Source organism: Hyperolius riggenbachi, chromosome 10 (genome assembly GCF_040937935.1).
Source record: "Hyperolius riggenbachi isolate aHypRig1 chromosome 10, aHypRig1.pri, whole genome shotgun sequence".
Classification (NCBI taxonomy): Eukaryota; Metazoa; Chordata; class Amphibia; order Anura; family Hyperoliidae; genus Hyperolius; species Hyperolius riggenbachi.
Window position 1 is genome coordinate 72,891,750 of NC_090655.1, and position 12,982 is coordinate 72,904,731.

The 12,982-nt window shown below is 53.6% G+C and overlaps 1 protein-coding gene across 1 annotated transcript in view; it reads right to left on the reverse strand.

The window, feature by feature from the left end:
• Positions 1 to 11,330, reverse strand: part of NOC3L (NOC3 like DNA replication regulator) — a 133,956-nt gene extending 122,626 nt beyond the window's left edge. The window contains exon 1 of the mRNA XM_068258071.1: positions 11,284 to 11,330. Coding sequence (XP_068114172.1) covers positions 11,284 to 11,292 — 9 coding nt within the window. The 5' untranslated portion in view covers positions 11,293 to 11,330. The remainder of the gene's footprint in view (positions 1 to 11,283) is intronic.
• Positions 11,331 to 12,982: the final 1,652 nt, after the last annotated feature.

Below are 12,982 nucleotides of genomic sequence, written 5' to 3' on the forward strand. Positions count from 1 at the left end.
GATTCCTACCATTCCAGCAGAAAATCTATTGAAAAATTGATCAAACTGCAGAGCTGCACTGTTCGATGCTGTGCAAAGCTATAGGCCATCGATCTGCCAATGCTGTTGCCCCACCCCCGGTTTACATTTTCCATCCTGTCCAATCAATTCTTCCAATTGCTGATTGATTAAAATGGATCCAAAATTAAACGATCTGACATTTTGAAGAATAGATTCCCAGCAGATGAATCGAATAAGAAAATAGAGGAGTATATGGCCACCTTAACTGTCAGTGCAAGTAAGAAGAGTATCACGTAAACAATGCTACCATTTGTAAAGTGCTTATCTTCTGTGGGACTTAACCACCCTGGCGTTCTATTAAGATCGCCAGGGCGGCTGCGGGAGGGTTTTTTTTGTATTAAAAAAAAACTATTCCATGCAGCCAACTGAAAGTTGGCTGCATGAAAGCCCACTAGAGGGCGCTCCGGCGATCAGAATTAACAAGGAAGACCGCAATGAGCGGTCTTCCTTGTTTTGCTTACCTCGTCGCCATGGCGACGAGCGGAGTGACGTCATGGACGTCAGCCGCCTCCGATCCAGCCCTTAGCGCTGGCCGGAACTGTTTGTTCCGGCTACTCTGGGCTCGGGCGGCTGGGGGGACCCTCTTTCGCCGCGCTGCGGCGGCGATCAGGTAGCACACGCGGCTGGCAAAGTGCCGGCTGCTTGTGTTGCTTTTTATTTCATGAAAATCGGCCCAGCAGGGCCTGAGCGGCAGCCTCCGGCGGTGATGGACGAGCTGAGCTCGTCCATACCGCCCGGCTGGTTAAGGTGGCCATACACTGGCCAATTTTTTGCTTCGATGGAGTATTATAACCAATAAATTAATCCAATGGATCAAAAATCGAGTTGTCAGCATGATAACATTTTTACAATGAATTAATCGAGTACGTCGGGTTATTTCAATCGATGGAACAAGAATTGAGAGCTTCTCATTGTGTATTCGATCAACCTTTACTCAATCCGATTCATCAGGGTGCTTATTTTGTAGTCGAATATAGCCTCCGATCAATTAAAGGTGGAAAAAAATGGAACAAAAATCGACCATAGTGTATGGGCAAAAAAAAAAAAAAGTCTATTCATGTTCGATCGATATTTTTCATTTGAATCGATTCTAAGAATTGATAGGTCAATCCATTCTCCTATAATCGACCAGTGTATGGTCAGCATTAAGGAGGCCATACCGATTTAGTGGCCGATCGACTATAGAATTCAATAATAATTGTCAATTCGGATGAAATTCGCCACCTCCAAAATCATGCCCAATTGACGCTGTGACCAATTTCAGGCTGACATTGGTTGCGTGTATTGATGGGACATGCTGCAAGATGCTGGGCCTATGTGCGCGGCAATGTGTGATATCACACAAGCGGGGGTGGGGGCTCTGGGGGGACAAGGATACAGAGACTTCAGACAGGGAGGTGATGTCATGAGGCCGATTCCCAAAAGACTTCATGTTGAAATGTATCAGGAATCGGCTTGTGGTTTATGGCGCCCAACAGATCTCTCTGATGTATAGGCACCTTTACAGTACCTCTGAACTGAGAGGGAAATGGTGGCTGACACTTTTTTACTTTTAAACAATTCAGATTGCCTGGCTGTCCTCTTGAGCTTCTGTCTCTAAAACTCTTAAGGTGGCCATACACTGGTCGATTTGTCATCAGATCGACCAACAGATAGATCCCTCTCTGATCGAATCTGATCAGAGAGGGATCATATGGCTACCTTTACTGCAAACAGATTGTGAATCAATTTCAGCCTGAAACCGATCACAATCTGTGAAGCTGCCGCCCTCCCCCATCCCCCCCCCGCATACATTACCTGATCCGGCCGACGCGAGTCCCCGATCTCCTCTTCTCCGCGCTTGGCTCCAGCTTCACTGAACTTCCTGTCCGTGGGAAGTTTAAACAGTAGAGGGCACTCTACTGTTTAAACTTCCTGCCGGGACAGGAAGTTCAGTGAAGCCAGCCGGACTTGGAGCCCAGCGCTGAGAAGAGCGGAGGAAGAGGAGAGGGACTCGCGCCAACCAGATCAGGTAATGTACTGCAGCTGTATTGCGTCGGGCATTAGAACACCGCTATTGGCACACTCCCGACCCGCCGACGATCAAGCAAAATCTTCCGCATGGACGGAATGACGGGAGTCGACGGGAACGATTTATTTCGGACGGAAATCGATCGTTCTGTCAGCGTTTGCGCAACAATTTCACAGCAGATTCGATATCGGCATGAAAATCGTTAGGTGTATGGGCCCCTTTAAAGAGATTCTATATTGAAAAAAAAAAGTTCCCCTGGGGGATACTCACCTCAGTAGGGGGAAGCCTCTGGATCCTAAAGAGACTTCCCCCGTCCCCCTGTGTCCCACGGGGGTCTCGCTGCAGCCCACTGAATGCACACTTGCGCCTGCATAGTAGAGTGGACCTGATTGGGATAAGCCATTTCCAACTATTTTCAAGCCGAATGCCGCCACTGCGCCGGAGCCGGGAAGGTAAATATTTACATCCCCGCCGTTCGGGGAGCTCGATCGCTGCCACCATGGGACAGAGGAGGACCGGGGAAGCCTCGATAAGATCCCCCTACTGAGGCGGGTACCCCCAGGGGCATTTTTTTTAGATACAGATCCTCTTTAAGGTAGCAATATATGTAGCGATGATATGCAGATTGGACCAAGAGACACATCTCTCTGATCAAAAAGAGATTTGTCAGCTTGTCCATAAACCACAGACCAATTCCTGACCAATTTCATGCTGAAATCAATCTAGAATTGGCCTCATCCACCGCCTCGCCTCTTAAATGTCCCCCTGGTGCCCAGTGCAAGTGATACATTACCTGTACACGGCCTCCGCTATACACGCACACCACGTGGTTGCCTAGTAATGTGGCATGTGTGACGTCAAACACGCGCACCGTTACTAGGCAACCACGTGTGGCACACCTGTATGCAGAACGGAGGAATCCCGGAGGCAGCAGAGGACAAGCGGAGGCCGTGGACAGGTAATAGATCACTTGCAATGGGCACCTGGGGGACATTTAACATTAAGGTAAGCAGTGCTGATAATAAAAATTAACTTTAAAAAAAAAAGGTAAGCAGTGCTGGGGTTTTTTGTCGCATTCATCAATCGGCCCAAAATTGCACACTGTTACCGCTGCGCACCGGATCGAGCAAGTCGGCCCAACATCTTGTAGCATTTGCGATCAACTTATGGGACCAAGTTCGTTAGCCATTGACCCTGAACAAGCTTGCAGATTTGAGGTTTCTGACTGAAGTCTGACTGGATCAGCCACATACTTGTTTCAGGTATGTGATTCAGTCACTACTGCAACCAAACTGCATTGTGTAAAAGGACATAAATATGTCAGCCTCCATATCCCTCTCAATTCAGGTGTACTTTAAAGCGGATCTGAACTCAGAACTTCCCTTCTGCTGTAAAATATACACGATAGCATTATAACCTTTAAAGAAAAACATTTATTACAGCTGAAACAAATCCTGCAATAAATCTTCAGCGTGTCTACTTGCTGCTTTCATGGAAGCAGACACATTGTTAACATCCTGTGTTTACAAATTAGCTGCTCTGTCATGGTAGAGGAGATTCCTAGGCTGACACAGCTGAGAGATCGAATTACAGTGGTGATTAGTAACAGATGAGGGGGAATTAGACAGGTTAAATTCTCTAAATACATACAGAGTGCATTTCTCTGCTTTTCTTGTCTTTTTCAAGAGTTTAGAGCCACATGAAAGCACCTGGAGTTAGGAGACCGGACTGGGAACCGTAACCTAACCAGTATGAAGTCCCTTGGCAGGATTTCCTAACACTCCAGATCCCGTGCTCAAAGTGACTGCAGCTCTCCTTAGCTTCCCAAGCATATTAAATGACTGGCCAAAGTGTGCAGTGCTGCCCTCACGAATCAGAAGTACAACAGAGGGGGCATGCCTGGCCATAGTGTGCAGTGCTGCCCTCACCCCTAACTACAACAGAGGTGGCATGCCTGGCCATAGTGTGCAGTGCTGCCCTCACCCCTAACTACAACAGAGGTGGCATGCCTGGCCTTAGTGTGCAGTGCTGCCCTCACCCCTAACTACAACAGAGGTGGCATGCCTGGCCATAGTGTGCAGTGCTGCCCTCACCCCTAACTACAACAGAGGTGGCATGCCTGGCCATAGTGTGCAGTGCTGCCCTCACCCCTAACTACAACAGAGGTGGCATGCCTGGCCATAGTGTGCAGTGCTGCCCTCACTCCTAACTACAACAGAGGTGGCATGCCTGGCCATAGTGTGCAGTGCTGCTCTCACCCCTAACTACAACAGAGGTGGCATGCCTGGCCATAGTGTGCAGTGCTGCCCTCACCCCTAACTACAACAGAGGTGGCATGCCTGGCCATAGTGTGCAGTGCTGCCCTCACCCCTAACTACAACAGAGGTGGCATGCCTGGCCATAGTGTGCAGTGCTGCCCTCACCCCTAACTACAACAGAGGTGGCATGCCTGGACATAGTGTGCAGTGCTGCCCTCACTCCTAACTACAACAGAGGTGGCATGCCTGGCCATAGTGTGCAGTGCTGCTCTCACCCCTAACTACAACAGAGGTGGCATGCCTGGCCATAGTGTGCAGTGCTGCCCTCACCCCTAACTACAACAGAGGTGGCATGCCTGGCCATAGTGTGCAGTGCTGCCCTCACCCCAAACTACAACAGAGGTGGCATGCCTGGCCATAGTGTGCAGTGCTGCCCTCACCCCTAACTACAACAGAGGTGGCATGCCTGGCCATAGTGTGCAGTGCTGCCCTCACCCCTAACTACAACAGAGGTGGCATGCCTGGCCATAGTGTGCAGTGCTGCCCTCTCTCCTAACTACAACAGAGGTGGCATGCTTGGCCATAGTGTGCAGTGCTGCCCTCACCCCTAACTACAACAGAGGTGGCATGCCTGGACATAGTGTGCAGTGCTGCCCTCACTCCTAACTACAACAGAGGTGGCATGCCTGGACATAGTGTGCAGTGCTGCCCTCACTCCTAACTACAACAGAGGTGGCAAGCCTGGACATAGTGTGCAGTGCTGCCCTCACCCCAAACTACAACAGAGGTGGCATGCCTGGCCATAGTGTGCAGTGCTGCCCTCACCCCTAACTACAACAGAGGTGGCATGCCTGGCCATAGTGTGCAGTGCTGCCCTCACCCCAAACTACAACAGAGATGGCATGCCTGGCCATAGTGTGCGGTGCTGCCCTCACCCCTAACTACAACAGAGGTGGCATGCCTGGCCATAGTGTGCAGTGCTGCCCTCACCCCAAACTACAACAGAGATGGCATGCCTGGCCATAGTGTGCGGTGCTGCCCTCACCCCTAACTACAACAGAGGTGGCATGCCTGGCCATAGTGTGCAGTGCTGCCCTCTCTCCTAACTACAACAGAGGTGGCATGCTTGGCCATAGTGAGCAGTGCTGCCCTCACCCCTAACTACAACAGAGGTGGCATGCCTGGCCATAGTGTGCAGTGCTGCCCTCACTCCTAACTACAATAGAGGTGGCATGCATGGCCAGTGTGCAGTGCTGCCCTCACCCCTAACTACAACAGAGGTGGCATGCCTGGCCATAGTGTGCAGTGCTGCCCTCACCCCTAACTACAACAGAGGTGGCATGCCTGGCCATAGTGTGCAGTGCTGCCCTCACCCCTAACTACAACAGAGGTGGCATGCCTGGCCATAGTGTGCAGTGCTGCCCTCACTCCTAACTACAACAGAGGTGGCATGCCTGGCCATAGTGTGCAGTGCTGCCCTCACCCCTAACTACAACAGAGGTGGCATGCCTGGCCATAGTGTGCAGTGCTGCCCTCTCTCCTAACTACAACAGAGGTGGCATGCCTGGCCATAGTGTGCAGTGCTGCCCTCACCCCTAACTACAACAGAGGTGGCATGACTGGCCATAGTGTGCAGTGCTGCCCTCACCCCTAACTACAACAGAGGTGGCATGCCTGGCCATAGTGTGCAGTGCTGCCCTCACCCCTAACTACAACAGAGGTGGCATGACTGGCCATAGTGTGCAGTGCTGCCCTCACCCCTAACTACAACAGAGGTGGCATGACTGGCCATAGTGTGCAGTGCTGCCCTCACCCCTAACTACAACAGAGGTGGCATGCCTGGCCATAGTGTGCAGTGCTGCTCTCACCCCTAACTACAACAGAGATGGCATGCCTGGCCATAGTGTGCAGTGCTGCCCTCACCCCTAACTACAACAGAGGTGGCATGCCTGGCCATAGTGTGCAGTGCTGCCCTCACCCCTAACTACAACAGAGGTGGCATGCCTGGCCATAGTGTGCAGTGCTGCCCTCACCCCTAACTACAACAGAGGTGGCATGCCTGGCCATAGTGTGCAGTGCTGCCCTCACCCCTAACTACAACAGAGGTGGCATGCCTGGCCATAGTGTGCAGTGCTGCCCTCACCCCTAACTACAACAGAGGTGGCATGCCTGGCCATAGTGTGCAGTGCTGCCCTCACCCCTAACTACAACAGAGGTGGCATGACTGGCCATAGTGTGCAGTGCTGCCCTCACCCCTAACTACAACAGAGGTGGCATGACTGGCCATAGTGTGCAGTGCTGCCCTCACCCCTAACTACAACAGAGGTGGCATGCCTGGCCATAGTGTGCAGTGCTGCCCTCACCCCAAACTACAACAGAGGTGGCATGCCTGGCCATAGTGTGCAGTGCTGCCCTCACCCCTAACTACAACAGAGGTGGCATGCCTGGCCATAGTGTGCAGTGCTGCCCTCACCCCAAACTACAACAGAGGTGGCATGCCTGGCCATAGTGTGCAGTGCTGCCCTCACCCCTAACTACAACAGAGGTGGCATGCCTGGCCATAGTGTGCAGTGCTGCCCTCACCCCTAACTACAACAGAGGTGGCATGCCTGGCCATAGTGTGCAGTGCTGCCCTCACCCCTAACTACAACAGAGGTGGCATGCCTGGCCATAGTGTGCAGTGCTGCCCTCACCCCTAACTACAACAGAGGTGGCATGCCTGGCCATAGTGTGCAGTGCTGCCCTCTCTCCTAACTACAACAGAGGTGGCATGCTTGGCCATAGTGAGCAGTGCTGCCCTCACCCCTAACTACAACAGAGGTGGCATGCCTGGCCATAGTGTGCAGTGCTGCCCTCACTCCTAACTACAATAGAGGTGGCATGCCTGGCCATAGTGAGCAGTGCTGCCCTCACCCCTAACTACAACAGAGGTGGCATGCCTGGCCATAGTGTGCAGTGCTGCCCTCACTCCTAACTACAACAGAGGTGGCATGCCTGGCCATAGTGTGCAGTGCTGCCCTCACTCCTAACTACAACAGAGGTGGCATGCCTGGCCAGTGTGCAGTGCTGCCCTCACCCCTAACTACAACAGAGGTGGCATGCCTGGCCATAGTGTGCAGTGCTGCCCTCACCCCTAACTACAACAGAGGTGGCATGCCTGGCCATAGTGTGCAGTGCTGCCCTCACCCCTAACTACAACAGAGGTGGCATGCCTGGCCATAGTGTACAGTGCTGCCCTCACCCCTAACTACAACAGAGGTGGCATGCCTGGCCATAGTGTGCAGTGCTGCCCTCACCCCAAACTACAACAGAGGTGGCATGCCTGGCCATAGTGTGCAGTGCTGCCCTCACCCCTAACTACAACAGAGGTGGCATGCCTGGCCATAGTGTGCAGTGCTGCCCTCACCCCTAACTACAACAGAGGTGGCATGCCTGGCCATAGTGTGCAGTGCTGCCCTCACCCCTAACTACAACAGAGGTGGCATGCCTGGCCATAGTGTGCAGTGCTGCCCTCACCCCTAACTACAACAGAGGTGGCATGCCTGGCCATAGTGTGCAGTGCTGCCCTCACTCCTAACTACAACAGAGGTGGCATGCCTGGACATAGTGTGCAGTGCTGCCCTCACTCCTAACTACAACAGAGGTGGCAAGCCTGGACATAGTGTGCAGTGCTGCCCTCACCCCAAACTACAACAGAGGTGGCATGCCTGGCCATAGTGTGCAATGCTGCCCTCACCCCTAACTACAACAGAGGTGGCATGCCTGGCCATAGTGTGCAGTGCTGCCCTCACCCCAAACTACAACAGAGATGGCATGCCTGGCCATAGTGTGCAGTGCTGCCCTCACCCCTAACTACAACAGAGGTGGCATGCCTGGCCATAGTGTGCAGTGCTGCCCTCACCCCTAACTACAACAGAGGTGGCATGCCTGGCCATAGTGTGCAGTGCTGCCCTCTCTCCTAACTACAACAGAGGTGGCATGCTTGGCCATAGTGAGCAGTGCTGCCCTCACCCCTAACTACAACAGAGGTGGCATGCCTGGCCATAGTGTGCAGTGCTGCCCTCACCCCTAACTACAATAGAGGTGGCATGCATGGCCAGTGTGCAGTGCTGCCCTCACCCCTAACTACAACAGAGGTGGCATGCCTGGCCATAGTGTGCAGTGCTGCCCTCACCCCAAACTACAACAGAGGTGGCATGCCTGGCCATAGTGTGCAGTGCTGCCCTCACCCCTAACTACAACAGAGGTGGCATGCCTGGCCATAGTGTGCAGTGCTGCCCTCACCCCAAACTACAACAGAGGTGGCATGCCTGGCCATAGTGTGCAGTGCTGCCCTCACCCCTAACTACAACAGAGGTGGCATGCCTGGCCATAGTGTGCAGTGCTGCCCTCACCCCTAACTACAACAGAGGTGGCATGCCTGGCCATAGTGTGCAGTGCTGCCCTCACCCCTAACTACAACAGAGGTGGCATGCCTGGCCATAGTGTGCAGTGCTGCCCTCACCCCTAACTACAACAGAGGTGGCATGCCTGGCCATAGTGTGCAGTGCTGCCCTCTCTCCTAACTACAACAGAGGTGGCATGCTTGGCCATAGTGAGCAGTGCTGCCCTCACCCCTAACTACAACAGAGGTGGCATGCCTGGCCATAGTGTGCAGTGCTGCCCTCACTCCTAACTACAATAGAGGTGGCATGCCTGGCCATAGTGAGCAGTGCTGCCCTCACCCCTAACTACAACAGAGGTGGCATGCCTGGCCATAGTGTGCAGTGCTGCCCTCACTCCTAACTACAACAGAGGTGGCATGCCTGGCCATAGTGTGCAGTGCTGCCCTCACTCCTAACTACAACAGAGGTGGCATGCCTGGCCAGTGTGCAGTGCTGCCCTCACCCCTAACTACAACAGAGGTGGCATGCCTGGCCATAGTGTGCAGTGCTGCCCTCACCCCTAACTACAACAGAGGTGGCATGCCTGGCCATAGTGTGCAGTGCTGCCCTCACCCCTAACTACAACAGAGGTGGCATGCCTGGCCATAGTGTACAGTGCTGCCCTCACCCCTAACTACAACAGAGGTGGCATGCCTGGCCATAGTGTGCAGTGCTGCCCTCACCCCAAACTACAACAGAGGTGGCATGCCTGGCCATAGTGTGCAGTGCTGCCCTCACCCCTAACTACAACAGAGGTGGCATGCCTGGCCATAGTGTGCAGTGCTGCCCTCACCCCTAACTACAACAGAGGTGGCATGCCTGGCCATAGTGTGCAGTGCTGCCCTCACCCCTAACTACAACAGAGGTGGCATGCCTGGCCATAGTGTGCAGTGCTGCCCTCACCCCTAACTACAACAGAGGTGGCATGCCTGGCCATAGTGTGCAGTGCTGCCCTCACTCCTAACTACAACAGAGGTGGCATGCCTGGACATAGTGTGCAGTGCTGCCCTCACTCCTAACTACAACAGAGGTGGCAAGCCTGGACATAGTGTGCAGTGCTGCCCTCACCCCAAACTACAACAGAGGTGGCATGCCTGGCCATAGTGTGCAATGCTGCCCTCACCCCTAACTACAACAGAGGTGGCATGCCTGGCCATAGTGTGCAGTGCTGCCCTCACCCCAAACTACAACAGAGATGGCATGCCTGGCCATAGTGTGCAGTGCTGCCCTCACCCCTAACTACAACAGAGGTGGCATGCCTGGCCATAGTGTGCAGTGCTGCCCTCACCCCTAACTACAACAGAGGTGGCATGCCTGGCCATAGTGTGCAGTGCTGCCCTCTCTCCTAACTACAACAGAGGTGGCATGCTTGGCCATAGTGAGCAGTGCTGCCCTCACCCCTAACTACAACAGAGGTGGCATGCCTGGCCATAGTGTGCAGTGCTGCCCTCACCCCTAACTACAATAGAGGTGGCATGCATGGCCAGTGTGCAGTGCTGCCCTCACCCCTAACTACAACAGAGGTGGCATGCCTGGCCATAGTGTGCAGTGCTGCCCTCACCCCTAACTACAACAGAGGTGGCATGCCTGGCCATAGTGTGCAGTGCTGCCCTCACCCCTAACTACAACAGAGGTGGCATGCCTGGCCATAGTGTGCAGTGCTGCCCTCACTCCTAACTACAACAGAGGTGGCATGCCTGGCCATAGTGTGCAGTGCTGCCCTCACCCCTAACTACAACAGAGGTGGCATGCCTGGCCATAGTGTGCAGTGCTGCCCTCTCTCCTAACTACAACAGAGGTGGCATGCCTGGCCATAGTGTGCAGTGCTGCCCTCACTCCTAACTACAACAGAGGTGGCATGCCTGGCCATAGTAAGCAGTGCTGCCCTCACCCCTAACTACAACAGAGGTGGCATGCCTGGCCATAGTGTGCAGTGCTGCCCTCACTCCTAACTACAATAGAGGTGGCATGCCTGGCCATAGTGAGCAGTGCTGCCCTCACCCCTAACTACAACAGAGGTGGCATGCCTGGCCATAGTGTGCAGTGCTGCCCTCACCCCTAACTACAACAGAGGTGGCATGCCTGGCCAGTGTGCAGTGCTGCCCTCACCCCTAACTACAACAGAGGTGGCATGCCTGGCCATAGTGTGCAGTGCTGCCCTCACCCCTAACTACAACAGAGGTGGCATGCCTGGCCATAGTGTGCCGTGCTGCCCTCACCCCTAACTACAACAGAGGTGGCATGCCTGGCCATAGTGTGCAGTGCTGCCCTCACCCCTAACTACAACAGAGGTGGCATGCCTGGCCATAGTGTGCAGTGCTGCCCTCACTCCTAACTACAACAGAGGTGGCATGCCTGGCCATAGTGTGCAGTGCTGAGTTCACTCATAACTATAGGGCAGAGATATCAGCTCACAGGAGACTCGAGTCTATATTGCAGCAGCCTTTTACACACTATTATGCACAGTTCAGGGACTGACTGGCTCAGTTAGCTTCCTGCACACCGCTGCAGTTACATGTAAAGAACTCACCGGCTTCATATTGTCAGGCAGTCCACAACCCACGTGTAATCACTGGAACTACCGGCTAATAGAGCTCAGCCCAGCGCTGGCAGGAAAAGCCGTCACACTGCTGCGTAACTTCTTTCTCACAGCGCCATCTTCTGGCTAATGTTAGACAACAGCTCAGAGGTGAAACGTGTTTTTCGTTCTTGATTTGCTCACACGCTGTTTGTAACAAAACGTGAAGGCAACGATTGTTTCAAAAGTAACCAAGTGATCCTTTTTTTTAATACGTTTTTTTTAAAGAGAACCCGAGGTGTGTTTAAAGAATGTTATCTGCATACAGAGGCTGGATCTGCCTATACAGCCCAGCCTCTGTTGCTATCCCAAACCCCACTAAGGTCCCCCTGCACTCTGCAATCCCTCATAAATCACAGCCATGCTGTGAGGCTGTGTTTACATCTGTAGTGTCAGTCTTAGCTGCTCCCCCGCCTCCTGCATAGCTCCAGTCCCTGCCCCGTCCCTTCCCTCCAATCAGCAGGGAGGGAAGGGATGCAGGCGGGGACTGGAGTTCTGCAGGAGGCGGGGAGAGCAGCAGACTGACACTATAGAGATAAACACAGCCAGCTCTGACAAGCTGTTTGTCAGCAGCGTGGCTGTGATTTATGAGGGATTGCAGAGTGCAGGGGGACCTTAGGGGGGTTTGGGATAGCAACAGAGGCTGGCCTGTATAGGCAGATCCAGCCTCTGTATGCAGATAATATTCTTCAAACCCACCTCAGGTTCTCTTTAAGTATTCACTCCTGATTAGATGTGGTCTACAGCAATAGACCTCAAGAAGATTGATTGTTTAAAGTGAATGATGGGAACCGCATTTTAAAAAATGAGACAGATACTTACCCAAGGAGAGGGAAGGCTCTGGGTCCTATAGAGCCTTCCGGCTCCTCTCCTGGTCCCCTCCTTCCAGTGCTGGCTCGCCCGGTAGCAGTATTTGACTAATTTAGTTAACCTCTATGGCGGTTAATTTTTTCTGCAAAAATTGCAGAATTCCAATTTTTTTTTATTTTTTTTTAATGTTTCATGTAAAGCTACCAGAGTGGTAGCTACATGAAACACCACTAGAGGGCGCATGTGGCCCTCTAGTCCGATCGTCGCCGGCATCTATAGCAAACAGGGGAACGCGTATACGCGTTCCCCTGTTTGGCTTCTCCTGTCGCCATGGCGACGATCGGGATGACGTCATGGACGTCAGCCGACGTCCTGACGTCAGGCACACCCGATCCAGCCCATAGCGCTGCCCGGAACTCATTGATCCGGGCAGCGCAGGGCTCTGGCAGGGGGGCCCTCTTCAGCCGCTGCGTGCGGCCGATCGCCGCAGAGCGGCGGCGATCAAGCTGTGCTCGTGGCTAGTAAAGTGCTGGCTGCGCGCACAGCAATTTACAGTTGAAAATCGCCCCACCAGGGGCTGAGATCTCCCCCTGCGCGGCATAGCCCGAGCTCAGCTCGGGCTTACCGCCAGCGAGGTTAAATACTGCTTTACCCGGCGGAAGGAGGCTTCAGAAGTCTTCAGGGAAGTCTTCAGGGAGCCTGAAGAAGGGCAGCCCTGTACTGCACCTGCGCAAGCACGCTCTCTTGCATGCTCATGCCTGTGCAGTATGGAGCCGCACGTCTCCGGGAGGACACGCGGAGCCAGCACAGGATAGACGCTAGACAGCACCGAGAGAGGAGA